Source organism: Trichosurus vulpecula, chromosome 5 (assembly GCF_011100635.1).
Source record: "Trichosurus vulpecula isolate mTriVul1 chromosome 5, mTriVul1.pri, whole genome shotgun sequence".
NCBI lineage: Eukaryota > Metazoa > Chordata > Mammalia > Diprotodontia > Phalangeridae > Trichosurus > Trichosurus vulpecula.
Window position 1 is genome coordinate 125,616,846 of NC_050577.1, and position 19,861 is coordinate 125,636,706.

Here is a 19,861-nt window from a genome sequence, read left to right on the forward strand (position 1 = left end):
AGTAGTGTTTTGTGCCTCAGCCCCTAACATTGTCTCATTCTCTCCCCACTCACTTCCTCTGCCACCATGGCTAGGACGAAGCAGGCAGTCAGGCTCTTTCTGGGCTGGGTTGAAATGCACTCTGGGCTTTTTTGGTCTCCTGTTGCTCTTAGCCACATTAATAGAAAAGTTCTCATTTGAGTCAGTTTGGTCTCCTGCTATCTGAAATTCCCCTTCTTCCTGTGGGGTAGGAGTGCCCCCATGTCTTTCACTTAATCTCAATCTTTCGTATACTAGCCGGTAGGCTGATAACACTATCCAGCTTTGCCTAGATAGTGATGCCCCTGACTGAATCCCAACTTCTCGTAAACACTTTTCCAAATCCCTAGGATCTCCTCTCCGTAGCCTTGGTTCCCAGTTTTCACAGGGTCCAGCTTTTTTAGCCAATTCTTTTGCTAGGGAGGAATAAAATGGATCCTCCCATCCTGGGATATTCATCTCTTCCTCTGGAATTGTTCTGCTTCTAAATAGAGATCTTATACCTAGCGATCCCATCCTCGTCGCCAAATGTATTAGGAGGGCAGAGTTTATAATCTCAAAGAGGATCATAAACATGTCTGAAACGTTCGGAACCGCCGGATATAAGAAACTCTCAAAGTAGAAGGCAGAAGAATCAAAACATTTATTTAGGCTCCACAGTAACCAACCCATGAACCAGCAACCCCATTTTGATATATTGATCAAAAGCTTCCAGGCCCAATAAGTACGCCTTGAAAGAGTAACCAGGAGGCTACAGAGAAGCATGATTGCGTAAAGCAAAATCATGTTTCCCCCTCTATGGTAATAAGATTACCCACTGGCCTGAAGTCTTTGTTCAGCTTTCTCCCGTAGGTCAGCTCTGCTACTGGCAGCTCCTGCTTCAGCTGTGGCTGTGGCTGTAACTGTCGCTGGCTCCAACCGGAAAAGGAAAAGAGGATCTTCAAGCTGTCCTCTCCCCTCTTATAGAGTTTTTTGACATCATCAAGCACTGCCTGAACGACCAGGGCCGATTGGTTCTTGACTTGGCCCCTCCCCCTAGCGTAGCCGTTAACACCTCCCCTCAGCCAGCCCCATGACTCATCACACAGGAAGTTGTCTGCTTCCTGGAATGCTCTTTGGGCTTCCTGCCCCGGAAGAGCAAGCCACAGTGTCCAGAGGCTCAATGAGGTAAGCTGAGTCATTCAAAGAAAACAAAGGCCATTCTGGCTACAACTTCCCCTACTCCTTCCTCCATATTTGTATTCTCTTTTACTATATTCTAGCTATGGGAGGTAAGTTGCTCCTCCTCCTTTCTATTTTCTTCCTTATTATATTCGTTTTTTAATAATGGAATATTAGTGCCCTGGAAGAAATGAGGAATATAGAGAATTCAGAGAAATTTGGGAAGATTTGTATCAACAGATATTTTCAAAGTTGATTTTTATTGATTTTATTGATATCTTTTGTTTTTACATTACCAACATTTCCCTCTGTTCCCTATCACACAGAATTTTTAAAAAAAGGAAAAAATTCACCACAGTGAACTAATACATTGAAAGACTCTTAACATTTCTAATATTCCATACCTATAGTTCCCCACCTCTTCAAAGAAGAGAGGGAAGTATCTTCCCAAAGCTCTTCTTTGAGACCTAGCTTAGGTATTATAATTTCATAATATTCCCTTTTTAAAAAAAGTTAAAAATTTTTAAAAATTATATTGCCGTTTTTGTTTTTTATATTATTGTAATTTTCCCCACTATTCCTCTCCTTTCTCTGAGAGCCATTTCATATAACAAATATTTTTATTTTTGTTAATTTTTTTCAAAAACAATGGGATCTAACTTGTTTCAGCAAGTCAGGGTTCAGCACAATGCATTTAAGAAAAATTCCCAGCAATCAAAAAGAAAGTCCTCATCAAAATTATGCCTCCACATGAATCTAACCAACGATAGGTCAAAGAAGAACCTTGACACAAGGGGATAGATCACACCTATTTGTTTATAAATGCGGAGGGGTTTATAGTGACAATTTTGAACCATATTATTGTTACCAGAAATTAAGAAGAATTATACTTAAGCAGCCTGATCAGTTATTGATCAATGCAGATTTTGCAAATATAACAAATATTTTTAAAGAAAAAAATCAGCAAAACCAGCCAGTTCATGAGGCAAGTCTGAAAGTATATGCAATGTACTGTATCTCTAGACCTCTCACTTCTGTAGGAGTAGGGTTAGGAGTATCTTCTTCTCATTTCTCTTCTGTGGGATTATGCTTATTCTTTATAATTTTGGATTATGAATTGATTTTTTTGTGGTTGTTCATTCCAGTAGCTTGTAATTATTGTGCATGGCTTCTAAGCTTTGCTTATTTTACTCTTCATCATGTAAGTCTTTCTATGCTTCTCTATATTCGTCGTAGTTGTTTCCCAGTAATATTCCATTATATACACGTACCACAAATTGTTTAGCTGTTCCCTAATCAATGAACATCTTTATTTCCAGTTCTTTGCTATTACAAAAAGTGGTGCTAAAAATATTTTGGTGTGGATGGGATTTTTCTTTTTGTCATACTACCTCAGGGTGTGTACCTAGTGGTAGAGTTTCTGTGTTAGAGTATAGACATTTTAGAAATTTTTTTTAGCACAGTTCCAAATTTCTTTCCAGATTGGTTGGACTGATTTATAACAGTGAATAAGTGTACCTGTCATTTTATAGCCCATTCAATATTATTTCCATCTATTGCCATCTTTCCTAATTTGTTGAGTAAGGCAAAACCATAGTTGTTTAGATTTGCATTTCTCTTATTAGTAATTTGGAGTAATATTTTATATGGTTATTATAGCTTTTTTGATAATTATTTATTCATATTTTAACCATTATCTACTAGGGAATACCTCTCTTTCTTATGTTTCTGATAGTTGCCTGTACATCTTAGATCTCATACCCTTATCAGAAATGTTTGCTATAAAACATTTTTTCCCAGTCATTTATTTATATTCTTTTCCTAGTTGCATTGATTTTGTTCATACAAAAGCTTTTCAGTGATCTATTTTATGTTTTGAAATTTCACCTATTCTCTATTTGGTTAAGAATTTACCCTCAGCCAGTAACTATGAAAGGGACCTGATCAAATTCTTTTCTAACTTTCTAAAATGTTGTAACCATTAATATTAAGTCATATCCATTTTTGCTGCCAGACTGATTTTCCCAGCAGTTCTTGCTAAGCAGTGAGTTATTTCTCAGATGAATTTTCCCAGTTTTCCCAGCAGTTCTTGCTAAGCAGTGAGTTATTTCTCAGATAAATTTATGTTTTGGGATTAATTTTACAATGGGTGGTGGCAGATGGGGGAGGAGTGTTGAATGAGCCCTTGAAAGATTACAGTAGTCTAATGTTAATTCATATTTACCCTGAAGGAATTTTCTTTTCCAGTGGATTCAACCATACTTGCTATACATTTAGTACATAATTTTTTTCCTCCTTCCTCTCTGGAAAAAGCTATTAATCTGTTGTTTTCTTGGTAACGTGACCCTCAAGTATCAATAAGCATTTTACATGCTTATTATATGATAGTAGTCATGTTAAATAATGGGGATACAAAGAGAAAAGCTAAACCGTCCTTGTGCTCAGGGAATTTGAATTCTAGCAGATGGTAATACGTGTTTGTATATAACTACATACAGAATAGATGCACAATTAATTACAGGGTGGTTTTGGGAAGCAGGATGCTAGCAAGTAGCGTTGGAGGTGGGGGTCAGAATCAAAAATGAACCAATATAGAGCCAAATAGCACCAGGAGATATACCCTCAAGATGACTACAGTGGTGTAGTAAAGGAGAACAGCCTTAAAGACTCTAGAACTCTGATGAGTGGAGAGGATACCTGGGAAGCATTTTCAGACGCAATTAATGATTTATTTTCCTGGATTGTACTTTCTTCTTATAAGGCAGGGTTTTGGGGGGCATAGGAGGGAGGTGTCACTGATATGTAGTTATATACACACATTTATATATATGTTTATGCACACACATACATATGATACACACACACATATATACATATATATATGTAATATCAGTAATACATTTAAAAAGAAAAAAGTCTGAGTCAAAAGAAACTGAGTAGTAGTCCAGTTTCCCCTTCTTCAGCCTAAGCTCACCTTTTCACGTTCTCTGTGCTAGAAGGAAACATAATGTCATGTTAGAGCAAGTATAAGATTTGTCGACTCAGTCCTCCTCTGAAATAAGAGAGGTAGTTTAATATTAAAATTAATGTATATTTGATTTCCATTATCTTATGGCTTTTTGTATTTAAATTAGAGTAGAAATGTTAACAAAACTTCTGGATAGTTGCCTTATAAAATTCATGACAGAGAACTAAATGGATCAATGGAAATATATCAACACTACTGGGGAAAAATCCATAATTCCTGCAAATATTCTGTCTATTAACAGTGGGATAACTAAACTAGAAAAGTCTTGTGAAAGTTGTTGATCCAGAACTTTGGCTGCTCGGTTGCTGAGGAAGCAGGCTTTTGGGTTTTGTTGTCCAAACAGCTCTGCTGAGGAATTCATTGCCGACTGAATTGAGAAGGGATTAGGAAAGTTTCCCTAATAATAATCGTCTCTACCAAACTAGATTACTGCATCTAGTGGTTCACATTTATTTATGATGTCATATTGCTTTTCTAGTCTTGCTCATTACTTTCACACTTCTTCTGCATGTGACTGAATATTTTTTTAAGTGATAGCGTCTATATTGCGAAAATTCCTTGATGAGAGCAAGTTAATTCTAAGAAAAATATATCAATGATTATAATGCTATTATGTCTAGAAACTCTTGTAATTATGTAATAATTTATTTAATCTTCTTAATTCAGGAAAACAATGGATCAAGGAGAAGAGATTAATGATGAAGGTGGAAAAGAATTAGCTGATACAGGAGAGACAGAAGCAACTGAAACAGTGGATGATGTGACGGAAGAGCACCCAGGAGAGACCACGGGACAGACCACCAGAATGACCGCAGGAGTGTCCACAGAAGGAACCCAGCTGGATTCCAAAGAGCAGGAGGGCTGGGAGGAGCAAGAGTATGGCAGAGGCACGAAAGAAGAAAGTATGGAGAGAGAGAAATCACCGAGTAGGGACCCAGAAACCCCTGACACAAAGGCCAAAAAAGTGAGACTGTGGGGCAGTGCACAGGGTACACAGGATGGGCTACCTGGAAAGAGGGGAAAGCGGCGCCTTACAAAGGAGGGAGCACCAGTGGAGCCCCCCGCCAGGACATTTGAAGGGCTGTTATCGCAGGTCCCTGTCCCCGAGTCTTATTTGACTAAAATAAAGGCCATAAAGGAGGCTTTGAAGACGACAGTGGCAGATTTTACAGCCACAGGTATGGCTTCATTTACAATTCTTAGCTTCGCCTTTTTTTTTGCGACCTCCTACCCCCTCCTCCCACTCCTGTAGCCTAATTATTGACTAAGCTTGGGGGGGCCACCAGTGGTAATGCTCCCTGCTCACCATTCTCTGCGTAAGGGGCTATCATAATCTGAATGAATGTTACATCTGTTCTTGAACTTCAAAGTCATTGTCAGTGCTTCAGGACAGATTGATTTGTTTAAAAATTTTAAGGGTTGTTGAACAAATTATTGAGCCACCATTGGGATGGTTTTACGCACTAGCTGGTAAGCAGCTCTTTTTAGATGGTAGAGTAGAAAGAATACTGAACCTGGGTTAGGCATGGCTTTACCACTTTTCAGGAATTCGCTTTTGGGAAAATCATTTTCTTTCTTTGGGTTTCAGTGTCCTCATCTGTGCTTGGGCTAGATGATCTTTAATATCCTTTCTAGCTGTCAGTATTATAATCCTTTGTATTATGGAAGATCTTAGACTTGAAGCAGTGCAGTCTCTTGGTTTTTGTAACAAATTGGAAGCAAAGAAACTTAGATTTTACCTGTTTCATAGTGTGTTGGTAGCCAAAAAAAATATTATTTTGTACTGATTTTATCATCTGATAAATGATGATAGTATTACTGACCTCATAAGAATATCTGTCAAAAGAATTAATTAATTAATGTCTGAAAAGCCCTCTAAGCTCCCCAGAGAGAGGTGCTATGAAAGTGTTAGACTAAATTAACCTTCAGTATGAAGACTTAGGCAGGGAAGTCACAAGTCATACTTAATGAAAAACTTTATGTTTCCATTCATGATACTCCCACTAGAAAATCTCCAGTCTTGTAAAACCAAGATTTAAAGGTGATAGATTGAATTAATTTCTCTTATCTATTGTGTTAATTTCTATTTAACTCACCTTCCCTTTTGTTCTGGGGAACATGCCAGACCACTTTTAACCCATCTTTCCATATTCTCCCCTGGGATTGATTGGCTCTAGAAGATCATTGTTCTTTTTCAGATTTCAGAAAGGTGCAGAAAAAGTGTTTTCCTATGGAGACAATGTTGCTATATTCCTAGTTTGGACAATCTAGGTCATTATTTAACAAGAATCTAAAGATAACTTAATCTAGACAGTAGAATTCCATTAATAAATCCAGTGGAAGAGTTAATAATTATAGTGGTGTGCTGCCGTATAAAGGGTGGGGAGAGAAAAAATTATGTTCCTAAGTAGATTTTGTAACCAAAAATCAACATAATCATCTTCCAAATTTTGTTTTTCTATTATTATTTTTCTTTTCCTCAAGGTGTTTGACAGATTTTTACTCAGTATCATTCTCTTTTCTTTTAAAAATTATTTATTTTTAACATTCCTTTTAAAAAATTTTTTGAGTTCCAAATTCTCTCCCTCCCTTGTGCCCCTCTCCCACCTGCTGAGAAGGCAAGCCATATGATATAAATTATACATATGAAAACATGCAAAACATATTTCCATATTAACCATATCACAAAAAAGCTAGAAAAATACAGAAAGTGAGATAACTATACTTTAGTTTGCACTCAGAGTTCATCCGTTCTTTCTCCAGAGGTGGATAGTATGAGTCCTTTGGAATTGAGTAGAGACTACTTTTTGCATTTATTTGTATCTGTAGTAAGTACTTTGCTCAGTGTCTGGCAAATAGGTGCTTAATAAATGCTCTTTGTGTGACTGACTGAAAATATGTCTAAGCCAGGAAGAAATCCCATCGTTGTAAATCCAGGTCACTTGAGAACTCTGATCAATGCAGTGAGAATTACTGAGGGCTGAAGATGAAGGATGTTACCCACTTCCTGCCAGAGACATGGTGATCTCAAGATGGAGGATGAGACATTTTTGGATATGGCCAATGTGGGAATTTGCTTTGCTTGATTATGCATATTTGTTACATAGGTTTTTATTTTCTTCTCTTGTAAGAGTGGGAGTTGGAGGGAGAGAAAATAACATTCTTGTCAAATGAAAATAAATAAAATTTTTAAAGGAAGTAAATTATACTTAAAAAGGGTCTCACTAGATAACCTCTGAGGTTCCTTTTAGCTCTGGACCTATGGTGAACCTATAATCCTCTATGGTCACTTGCTCTGAATAGTCTTTTAAAATTTTTATTACTATTATTTATTTAAAACATGCAGTTCTTTTTTAAGTTTTGAGTTCCAAATTCTCACCCTCTCTCCCATCCTTCCCCCACCCACTGAGAAGGCAAGCAAATGATATCAGTTGTACATGTGAGATCACACAAAACATATTTCTGTATTAGTCATATTGCAAAAAAAAGCAAGAAAATTATACTTAAATTTGCCTTCAGAGTTCATCAGTTCTTCTCTGGAAGTGGATAGCATTTTTTCATTGATTGATCAGAGTAGCCAAGTCTTTCACAGTTGATTATCATTACAACTTTGCTATTATTACTGTGCACAATGATCTTCTAGTTCTCACTTCACTCTGCATCAGTTCATATAGATCTTGCCATGTTTTCTCTGAAACCACCCCCCTCATCATTTCTTATAGCAAAAGTCACAATCACATACCCCAACTTGTTCAGGTATTCCCCAGTTGATGGGCATCCCCTCAGTTTCTAATTCTTTGCTACCACAAAAAGAGCTACTATAAACATTTTTGTACATATAGGTCCTTTTCCTTTTCCTTTTTCTTTTATCTCTTTGGGGTGCACACCCAGTAATGGTATTGCTAGGTCAAAGGGTACGCACAGTTTTATAGCCCTACGTTCACATTGTTCTCGAGAATGTTCCGACCAGTTTACTATTCCACCACCAGTTAATCATTGTACCTGTTTCCCTCTCCAGCATTTTTCGTTTCTGATAGGTGTGAAGTGATACCTCACAGTTGTTTTTTAATTTGTATTTCTCTAATCAATAGTGATTTAGAACATTTTTTCATATGACTATAGATAGCATTGATTTCTTCTTCTGAAAACTGCCTCTTTATATCCTTTGATCACTTAGCAATTAGGGAATGGCTCTTATTTTTATAAATTTTATTCAGTTCTCTACATATTTGAGAAATGAAGCTTTTATCAGAAACCTGCTATAAAATTTTTATATTGCTTCATTGTCTGTGGTACCTTTTAGCAAAATGTAGTTTCTCTGGTTATCTCTTTTAATTAATTCTTTTTGCTTTTGCTTTGTCTGAGATCATGATTGCTATCTCTTTTTTTTTTTTACTTCAGCTGAAGCATAATAAACATCAGCATTTTATTTAGCTCTGTGTGTTTCTGTTTCAAGTGTGTGTCTTGTAAAAAACATATTGTTGGTTCTGGGTTCTAATCCATTCTATCTGTTTCCATTTATAGGTGAGCTCATCCCATTCATATCAATAGTTATGATTACTAACTGTGGATTTCCCTCCATTTTATTTTCTTCTGTTTGTCAATCACTCTCTCTTTTTATCCTGTCCTTCCTCAAATGTCTGTTTTACTTTTGACTACTATCTCTCTTCATCTGCCCTCCTTTTTGTAACCCCTCCCCCCATCAATTTCTCTTATCCCTTTCAGTGAGCTTTTGTACTTCTTTTCGCCATTTGGCTAATTCTGCTTTTTAAGGAATTCTTTTTACCAGCGAATTTTTGTGCCCCTTTCATAATTAGACCAATTCTCTTGTTAAGGTGTTATTTTCTTCAGTATTTTTTGGGCCTCTTTTACCAAGCTGTTAATACTTTTTTCATAATTTTCTTGTGTTACTCTCATTTCTTTTCCCAATTTTTCCTCTACCACTCTTATCACTTTCTTGAATGCTTCCAGGAATTTTTGTTGAGCTTGGGTACAAGTAACATTTTTCTTTGAGGTTTTGGTTGTAGCTGTTTTCATATTGTTGTCTTCCTCTGCATTTATGTCATGGTCTTTCTGGCTACCAAAGTAGCTTTTTATCGTCAAGTTCTTTTTTTATTGTTGGCTCAGTTTTTCAGCCTATTTCTTGACTTATTATGTTAAAGTTGGGCTCTGCTCACCTTGGGGTGGCTGTCCCAAGTTTTAGGCTTTTTTGTGCTGATGTTTTTAGAGCTAGTTCTAGAGCTATGCAAATTTTTAGTGCTTCTAAGGTGGTGTGATTCTGTGATACAAGTGGTTACTGTTCTCCTAGTCTGCACTCTGGTCTTTACCTAGGAAGGGTCTCTGCTTCCCTGCAGCCTCAAGTGCCAGCGCTTCTTGTGGCCCAGGAATTCTGACCAGTTTGACCTGCTCTCCTCTACCCTCCATCACTAGTGTTCCTCTCTGTCTTTGAACTGAGACCAGGGCCTCTGTTTCCTTGTGACTGACCACAAGACCTCCTCTCTGCCCTGTAACTGCAGTGCAGAATTGTTTATGGGTGATAAAGTTGCCAATCATTGCAATTGGAGCCAGTGCCAGCAAACGTCCCCTGTAATCTCTGACTGGTTGTCCAACCCCTTTATCTTCTTTGGGCTGAGAGCCCCTGAAGCTGCCGCTGCCGCCACTGTCATTGTAGCTGTTGCAGCTGCCTCCAAAGCCCTGTGCTCTGGGGCTGTGCTGACCCCCTTGCTGAACTCCCAAGTTGTCTTAGGCTGGAAAAATATTTCACTCTGACCTCTTGTTGGCTCTGCCACTCCAGAATTTAATTTGGGGAGTTATTTTAAAGTTGTGTGGAAGGAAATGTTGAGAGAGTTCAACCAGAATAATTTCTTGATATTTCAGAATATTTCAGTTAAGCCCAAGGATCCTTTCGTAACAATATTCCCAAAGTCTCCAAAACCTAAGCAGCCATCAAACAAACAAAATGCTTCAAAAGTACCTGGAGAGGTGTTAAAAGTATAATCATAAGTTTCAGATCCCTTCTTCTTGGCAATGTTGCAGAATTTCAAATAGACTCACTAACTCTGATATCTATTTTAACAAAAATATGTTTAAACAAACTCTTACAAGCTAAAAACACTAGCTCCTTGATTACTCAAATTTTATTTTGAGGAGCATTTTAAAAAATCATTTTGAAAATAGTACTATGTAATAAGAATAAGAATAATAAAAATTAAAAATAATAGCTAGCATTTACATAGTACCCACCACATGCCAGGCACTGTGCTAAGCACTTTACAAATATTATCTCATTTAGTCCTTACAACAACTCTGGGAGTTAGGTGCTATTATTATTATTCCAATTTTACAGGTGTGAAATTTGAAGCATATAGAGATTAAGTGATTTGATTTGCCCAGGGTCACACAACTAGTAAGTGTTTGAGTCTGGATTTGAACTCAGATCTTCTTCACACCAAGCCCATCCACTGTGCCACCTAGCAGCCCCTGAATACATGGGAAGGGGAGGGCCTTGGGGGAGTAATCACACTTTTAGTTTCCTAGAATTGTTAAAGTACCATTCTGCTGTTTTCTGAAGCCTTGGGAGATAAAACCAAACTCATTTACTAATGCTCCTATATGGTTAAAAAAATACGAATAAGTAAACCTTGCAAGAATTTGTAATATAAAGTGTTTTCATTCCTTTCTAGAGTTTATAAGCAAAGGCATTCATGAAATCTTGTCTTTTTCTAATTTGGTAGAAGAAAAACCTTTCCTTCGGGATCTGTTGAGTAGAGAGTGTGGCGTCTCTCTCTCTCTCTCTCTCTCTCTCTCTCTCTCTCTCCCTTTCTCTATCTTTTTATCTATTAATGATCATTATTGGGCAGCTAAATGGATTCAGTGATGGATATAGAGTACAAAAGTCCTCAATTTAAATCCTGCCTCAAGTTGCTTGTTAGCTGTGTGTCCCTGCTTACCTTGCAGCTTCAGTTTCTTTATTTGTAAAGTGGAGATGATAATAGCATCTGTTTCTCCGGGTTTTTGTGAAGATCAAATGAGATAACATTTAAAATGCTTTGCCCACCTTTTAGAGCTCTATAAAGACTTGTTACTAGTATTATCAATGCAATATTCACTTTCATAAAGAAGTTTTCTCTTTTTAAACTTTTAAGATATTCCCTTTAAGACTTAACTGACATATTTGCAACTACAGGCATAAAGGAATTTTAAACTAGACTAGTATTTTAAGGGAAGAGGAAGCCAGAGGTAGCAACAGATGCCTTTAAGGTATGACTTTTTCCATTGGGAGAATAATTGCCTAGATTTAATGCATTGCATTTGTATGTAGAGTATTCGCCTCTCCTTTTGTAATTCTTTTCATATATGATGTTACCTCGTCTCCCCTCTGCCCTTGTAACTGTTTCCAGTGCTGATTCTCCTAAATGCTTTATTTATAGAGGTATTTCCTATAACTGGATAAGTCATGTAAATCAGGAGTTAGCAAACTTTACACTGTGACAGTTCTTACACCTTTTCTTTCTGTTGCATCAGGATGGGAAGAGACGAGGTGAACATTTCCGCAAACATGGGGGTTCAGGGATAAGTGGATGGTTTATGTCAGTTCTCAGTCAGTGAGAACTGGTGGCAGTTCTCATAAGTGGCAGAGACAGAGAGGATGGCAGTAGCAACTAGGGTAAAATCATCCCCTAGGTGAGAAACATGCATGCTCTAGAAAGAACAATACTCATTGTTGAAGCCAGGAAAGCTCTTATTTTATTTTACGTTCTTGTGAGAGTGGGTAACTCCGTAAAGGAGCGCACTTGCTAAGGCTAATACAAGGCTATTTATTCCCTGTTCCTGATTCAAATTTCCCTCCCCTGTTCTCCATTGGCTAGATACAACTTCCTGAACCTCCTATTCCATGTTTTTCTCCTAGATATGTTCCTTCTCCCTTGTCATGCATTGCATGTGCATTCAGATTAGCTTGCTCCACCCTGGGGGTGTGTGGGTTAATATTAAACAGCTCATTAAAGCATGCGTACAAGCTTCTGATCTTCCACTCAGTCAGAGGCCTGCTTCTACCAAGTCTGAGTTTTGGTTGGAACTACTTTCTTCTGATTTACATCCTGTTATCTTTCCTGAAAAGCTGTGAATGTGTACTCATCACTTCTGTGAAAACAGAACTCCTCCTTCTGTGTCTCACACCCTGTGTGCCATTTTTGAAATGGACTGATGTTTACTGGCCTCTGGTATGAAAGGATAAATTAACTTTTTTTTCTTCTTTCTGCAGTAAAAGTTATGCTTATTCCTGTGGACCAGATAGTTACATTTAATTTTAAAATTGGTGTCTTGTTAAAACAACTCAAGGCACACTTTTCAGAGCTCTTACAAATACCATCTAGAACTATACAACTCACGTACCGAGGTAAGTTCTGAGAACTAACGGAATTTATCTAGATTTCTTGTGTTTAAAAAAATCAAGTTTTGTTAGTTTCAGAATTACATTTAAAGCTAGTTAGTAGTAGAATGATATGTTTTAGATCATTAATATACATTACCTTTGTCAATGTCAGTGTCATTTTCAAAGTATTAAGTTGGCTTAGATTTTGCTAAAGGAATGGGAAACATCTATTAAAGTTATACTAGATATATATGAGACTGGATCTGAAACTTTGCAAACATACTTAAGTACACCAAAACAACTAAGGAACATTTTCGTAAGGCTGTATCTTATTGTCTAATTGGTGCCATTAACTTAAAGATTTTGCTTAAATTTTTTTGATTTTTCATCTATAAACTTCCAACAAAAACATTTTCAGGGGAACATGGACTTTTTTGTATGCGTCTACTGTACTAAAAAGATGGCTTCAGATGCCCCAACCTTTGGTCTCAGTGTAAACATTGGAACCTTGGAGTTCAACTTAAGACTTTTTAAAATTGCGCACTTCAGTTTTTGAGCACTTAGGACTTTTTGAGCCAAGTAACTCTATTCAAATAAGCCAATTCCATATCCTAGCCAGTCAGATTTCCATTAGGAGCATAAGAAAAGTGGTAATAAGTTGGGTCAACAAATACCTATTGTACATATATCCTAAACTTATCAGTATTTATTGAATGCCATGTATCCAGTACTGTAGTAAGAAAGGAAGGAAATAAGCATTTATATAATAGTGCCTACTGTGTGCCAGTCACTGTGCCAAGCACTTTTCAAATATTATCTTATTTGATCTTCATTTGATCTTCAAGGTAGGTGCTATTATTATCCAAATTTTATAGTTGAGGAAACTAAGGCAGACAGAAGTGAAGTGACTTTTTCAAGATTTCTCAGCCAGTAAATGCTTGGGGCTGGATTTGAACCCACATTTTCTTGACTTCAGTCCCAGTGGTCTATCTGTTGTGCTACTTAGCTGCTTCTAGTTGAACTGTGGGATCCATATCTTTTATAATATAGTTTATAATGTAGTTGAGGAGGAGAGGAAACCCAGAAAAGAATAGCCAGAAGAAGAGAGATGTTAGAGATAGAGTGCATAGTCAACAATGTTAAATGCTGCAGAAATATAAGGTAGGTTGGTCTTAGAAAGGATTGTCATATTTGATAAGGAGATCTTTGGCAATCTTTTGAAAGAAATTTCATTAGATTGATGATTCCAGGAGCCAGACTGCAGAAGGCTCAGAAGGAAATAGATGGAGGCATAGTGAGAGCAACAGGTGTAGACCACATTTGAGTAGTTTAGTTTGACTGTAAGAGGGAGAGAGATTAATTGTGGAATTGTAGATTTAGAGCTGAAAGGGACCTTAGAAGCCATTAAGTCCAACATCCTATTTTTACAGATGAGAAAATTGAGGCACAGAGAAGTTAAATGCTTACTGTCATATGGCTATTAAATGTTTCAGGGAAGACTGCAACTGAAGTCTGATTCCAAACCCTATAGTTGGTCTTACCATGCCATTCTGCTGCCTCTAGATTAGTCAGATTTTGGCAGGGTGGGTGGATGGGGGTAAGTTTTAGTCCTGTGAAATAATTTTAAAATAAATAAGTTTTTGTTAATATCTTGTATATTACATCATCTTAGTCATCCCAATAGTTTTAAAATAAATAAGTTTTTGTTAATATCTTGTATATTACATCATCTTAGTTATCCCCTTATCCCTTCCTAGAGAGCCTTCCCATATAATACATAGTATTTTTTGGAGAGAAAAAAATCTCAGCACAACTGAGAAAAAATATGAAAGTCTGAACTGTGGACCTCCCACCACCACAAATGAATTGGGTGTGTCCTCTCATTTCTCATCATTTGAGCCCTGCTTGATCTTTAACATTTTATTACATTTACTTTTGACTTTTGGTTGTAGTTTTCCCATTTTTACCATTTATATTGTTGTGGTTACAGTGTCTATTGTTTTTCTTGTCTCTATTTACTTTATCCTACCTCAGTTCTTAGAGATCTTTTTATGCTTCTCTATATTCATCATACATGTAATTTCTTACAACATAGTAATATTCTGTTACATTCATGTGCCAAAATTTGTTTAGCTATTTCCCAATTGATGGACATCTACTTTGTTTGCAATTCTTACTTCCCACAAAAAGTGTTGCTATAAATATTTTGGAGTATATGGCACTTCTTGTTGATGGCTTCCTATTAATGAAGTCTCTGCTTTAAGGGGTATGGACATTTTGGTCACTTTATTTGCACAATTCCAAATTACTTTCCAAAATGGTTGGGCTATTTCATAGCTCCACCAACACCATTGTATTGGTTTACTTGTCATTTCACAGTTCCTCTAACATTGACTATTGCCATTTTTTGACCTCTTTTGACAATTTTCAGTAAACCTTGGGGTTGTTTTAATTTGTCATTTTTTCTCATTAGTTTTTTGGTGCCTTCTTTCATGTGGTTGTTAATACTTTGCATTTCTTCCTTTGAGAACTTCATATCCTTTGACCATATATCTATTGGAGAATGGCTATTAGTCATATATGTGTAGTTAATATATCTTGGATACCAAACCCTTAGCTTTCTTTTGGATTCTGGGTTTCTTAGACCATGGAGCCAGCCAGAGTTGCTTTATCTTTAGTACATAATTTCTCTTTTAGAGAAGTTTGAGAAGACATGCAGATCAGAAAAAATATCTAGTCCTCTATCTTATTGCTCATTGTAACAACAATTCAGCTAGCAGCTGTTGTGGGATGTAAGACCCCACAAGACCAGCAACAAGAGCTGCCAGCACAGGTTCTTTTGAGCTGCTTTACTAAGGAAAGTAGCTTTAAGGGGTTAACAATCTCACTTTAATCCAACATACAACTATCACTTAGTTCAGGAGGAAAAGCCAGCAACCTGAACTTCAGAGCAAATACAAACAAATTACAAAAATACATCATAAACAGACCAAATACAAACCAACATTTGGGTTAGCAAAGCTGGGGGGCAGTTACAACGGCTTGCCCAGAGTCACTTGCCACTCTTCCAGTGAGTGAGAGATCCAAGGGAAGGTGCTAGTCTCTTGAGTTTATATATTCTGTTCAGGGTCAAAGGGCGTCACAACATGCAACTCACCCACGTGACCTAAAACCATCACAAACCCAGGACTCAAACCCATGTGGCCTAAAAGCCCCTGGCATCACAAGCATGTTACTCAAACCCATGCAAACCAGGCTTTCCCTTGAGGCAAGGAGGTCATCAAAACCCCTAATTTAACCAAAGGAACAAAGGCCGGACTCATCAAGGGCACTTGATTAAATAAGTGCTCCAAAAGAGAAAACAGTAAAAAAAGTCCCACATTAATTAATATTACACTCATGTGACCTAGAAGTCTCCCCATGAGCCTCCCTGATCCAGGCCACAGCTCTAGGCTACTAGAGTTGGTAGAGCAGAGAAAGTTTGTTTCTTTTTCTTTATAAAGATAGGGAGGTCTGTGCATGTATAAAAGGAGAAGGAGTTGTTGGTCATCCTTTATTCTCAAATAGGACCAGTGGCATCAAAAGGGTGATGTCTTGATTTGTGCATGAATTGGATGTAAGTGAAGCAGAGCTGTGCAAAGTTGTCAGCCTCACTTTGTCCTCCAGAGTTATCAGAGTCCAGTGGCAAGGGAAAAAAAGTAAATTGTAGTTGCAGTTGGTGATTCCCTGTAGAGGTGAACTCAAGTAGTTTTATCTACATCTACATCTATATCTATATCTATATCTGTATGTATCTAAATATCTATATGTATATATCTATATCTATATACACCTTTCTCATCTTTCTGGGGCCTGTGTCTAGAAAGAGAATCCTCCAAGATTAATTAGAATATCTATTATCTAATGGTGATTCATGTGGCACAAATGATACTGCTAAAAGACATCTAAAAAATATTGCCAAAGTTTATGAAGTTTTGGGCCAGAAATTGAAGAATATAGATATGGGCACAGGTTGTATTTTCTTCACTGTAGTCTATTGAGGGCAAGAGATGCAGAAGAGAAAAATTGATTTGGAAAGTGAACAAAGGTTAAGAAGGTGATACTTGAGAATGAGATTTGAACTACTGGATCATGGTTTAAAATCTAGAAATTATGGATTCTTGGCCAGGGAGGGAGTACATCTAACAAAAGCTAGTAAGTATGATTTTGTCTGTTTCTTCCAAATCTAATCAAAAGGGTTTTAAATGAAAAAAAAAAGGATCAAGAAGAGAGAATATTGCTTGTGTATTTCCCCTAAGCTAGATACCTTAGAGAGTAGCTTTATTGAAGAAAGACAAGCAGTTGAGACACCCAGATATTCATAGGACAAGGAACCCAAGAAAGGTAGCAGTGGTAAAACCACTAGATTCAAATGTTTGTATCCAAATGTCTGAAGTTAGTCAGTAAGCAAGATGAAATAGGGCTTCTAATGCAAGGAGGCAAATTTGACCTCAAAGGTATCGTTGATACCTGGTGGGATAAAACTGATAGCAAGAATTTGGTTCTTCTGTATGAGAATGCCTTATTCAAGGTAAAATGTGAAAGCCAGGGTGGGATAGGATTGTATATTGAAAAGGTGTGTTTATGTAAGTGTAATGGCAAGCAAAGTGGAACTTTTTGCTGTTTTTTCTTTTGGAGTGCTTCTCAGCATTAAGGCAATCAAGTGCCTTTGATTGAGTCTTGCCTTTGTTTGAATCAAGAATCTTTGATTGAATCAAGAGTCATTGATTGGTAACAGTATATATACTCTGAGGTGAGATTTGGCTTTGGGGGCTCACTCATGGGAATAGTGTTCATGTGATATAGCCAGATGAGACTCTGGGTAGCCATTAAGGAGCCCCACCTGACTTTGAAAACCCAGATGTTGGTGCTTCTGTTTCTGGTAACTATGTATACATGTATGTAATGGTCAGGTAGCTAGAAGCCCTGTCTGTTGATTTATGTTATTTTCTCTGCTTGTAAATCCTGTTTGTATTTTCTCTGAAGTTCAGGGTGCTGACTTTTCTCCCTGAACTAAGTAAATGATGTATATGTTTAATTAAAGTAAGATTGTTAACCCCTTTAAAGTTGCTTTCCTTTAGAAAAGCAGATAAAAGAACCTGTGCTAGCAGCCTTACTGTGTGCTGGTGTTATTGGTCTTACACCCCCACAGAAGCTACTAGTAACATTGTTACAGTAAGGAAATCCAGGAACTAGAAGCAGGAGCAATTGGGTGAAGGTCAATAGAGGGAGAAATAGAAGTGATTTTGTCCTGAGAGTAATATTACAAATAACCTGCACAGAAAGAGGAAATAAAGAAGGAGTTTGGGAAACAGATCATGAGTTAGGCAGAGAAGAATAATAATTCAGCAATAGAATAGAGAATAATAATTCAGCGATAGAATAGATCTCTTGTCCAGACGTCTGCTGGCACTTTCTCTTTGCCAAATGCAGAGCAACGAATAACTTCTCAACTTGTCTTAATGATAATTTCATCCTTCAAAGGGTGGAGGAGGCATCAAGGGAAAATTTTATTCTGAATTTGATTCTTACCAGGAGGAGGAGTGAGTTGCTAGGATGGAAATGATGGTCTTCTCTCCATGTTAGAGTTGGTGGTGACAGGAAAGCCAGGTATAGTCTCACATTCACCCTAGATTTGGGATATCATATTTCAGAGAGTTCACAAGAAGCATTAGTAGGAACCCATGAACTAAAATTCTCATGGGAGATTAGCCTGAGAAGGTTGGGAAATTCTCAAGAATGAAATTTTTGAGGGTTAGAAAGGGAAACATTTCCAATGGGGAATAAAAATGGGAATTGGCTAAAGAGACCAATTTAGATGCATGGTGAACTCAAACAATTTAGATTTAAGAAAGAGCTATGTAGAAGATGAAAATGAGGCCAAGTAACAGATGATGAATATAAGAGGTCCTATAAAAATAGTCAGTAAATGCTAAAGCCCGGAATGATCTGAGACTAGTGAAGGGAGTTAAGTATAATTTTACAAGGTTATTTTTAGCTAATAATTTCAGTGACAGTGAGTACACTTCTCGTGAGGCAGCCTATTCCATTTTCTGACAACTCCAAATTTTAGGAAGTTTTTCTTTATGTTGATTGGAAGTTCAGTACCTTGCAGTTACACTAAATAAAACAAATACATTTTCCATTTGACAATGCTTGAAATAATTGAAGACAGATCTGATATACACCTATCCCTCCCCTCTCCCCCAAGTCTTTTCTTTAGGGTAAACATACCCAGTTCTCTAGGTAATCCTCATACAATATGATTTTGGATTCTTTCACCATCCTGGACCTCTTAAAAGATAGTAGGCTGAAATGAGCATAATATTTTAGTCATGCTATCTAAAGTAAACTGTTTCTATTAATACATCCTCAGATAACTCACTTTTATTGATAGCCACATCACATTTCTGTTTCGTATTCAGCTTGCAGCCAACTACAAATTTTAAATCTTTCCCAGTTATTTGTAGTTTGACTTTCCCAACCATTCTTGTTGTGTGTTTTCTAATTTAACAGTCATCCCTGACAGAGAAACCTGAAGCAGCACAGGAGTTGAGTAGTTCTACTTTCTTCCTGTTATTGAACATCTCACTTATTTGTACTTCTTGCTTCAACAAAATGTTGTATTTGTTCTCTTTATCTGATTTAAAAAAAATTCAGCCTTCATCATTCTTGATTTGTTTGCTGAGCTTGACACTGCTGCCCACCTACTCCTTGCCAATAGTCTGTCCCAGGTGGATTTTTGACAGTGCCCTTTCCTGGTTCTCCTCCTCCTTGTCTCATTAAACCTCAGTGTACTTTGCTGGTTCATTATTTATATCCCTGGCCCCCTCACTGTGGCTCCTCCTCTCTGTTCCCCTCCCTTCACTTCACCTCTCCTTTCTTAGTGACCTGGCTCCTGTGGCTTTAAGTATCATCTCTATGCAGATGATTCATAGATTTACCTTTCCAGGTACAGTCTCCCCCCAGAGCCTCAGTCCTGCATTACCAATTTATCTATTGGACGTTTCATACTGGATGTACCTGGACACATGTCAGACTTAGTATGTCAGAAGCAGAGCTATGACATTTTCCCCCTAAGCCACCCCCTTTCCAAATATCTGTATTTATGTTGAAGGCACCACCATCCTCACAGTTTCCCAGGTACAGTAGTCTCCGCATTTTCTGTGACTCTTCACTCTCCCTCACCCCATATAGCCAATCATTTGCTAAATCTTACTGTTTCTGTCTTGCATCTGTCC

The 19,861-nt window shown here is 37.3% G+C and overlaps 1 protein-coding gene across 1 annotated transcript in view; it reads left to right on the forward strand.

Moving 5' to 3' along the window:
- The window catches only part of IQUB (IQ motif and ubiquitin domain containing), a 95,850-nt gene that overhangs the window by 15,524 nt on the left and 60,465 nt on the right, over nucleotides 1-19,861 (forward strand). Inside the window, exons 2-3 of the mRNA XM_036761208.1 lie at nucleotides 4,874-5,385; nucleotides 12,471-12,605. Of these exons, the coding sequence (XP_036617103.1) occupies nucleotides 4,881-5,385; nucleotides 12,471-12,605 (640 nt within the window). The 5' untranslated portion in view covers nucleotides 4,874-4,880. The remainder of the gene's footprint in view (nucleotides 1-4,873; nucleotides 5,386-12,470; nucleotides 12,606-19,861) is intronic.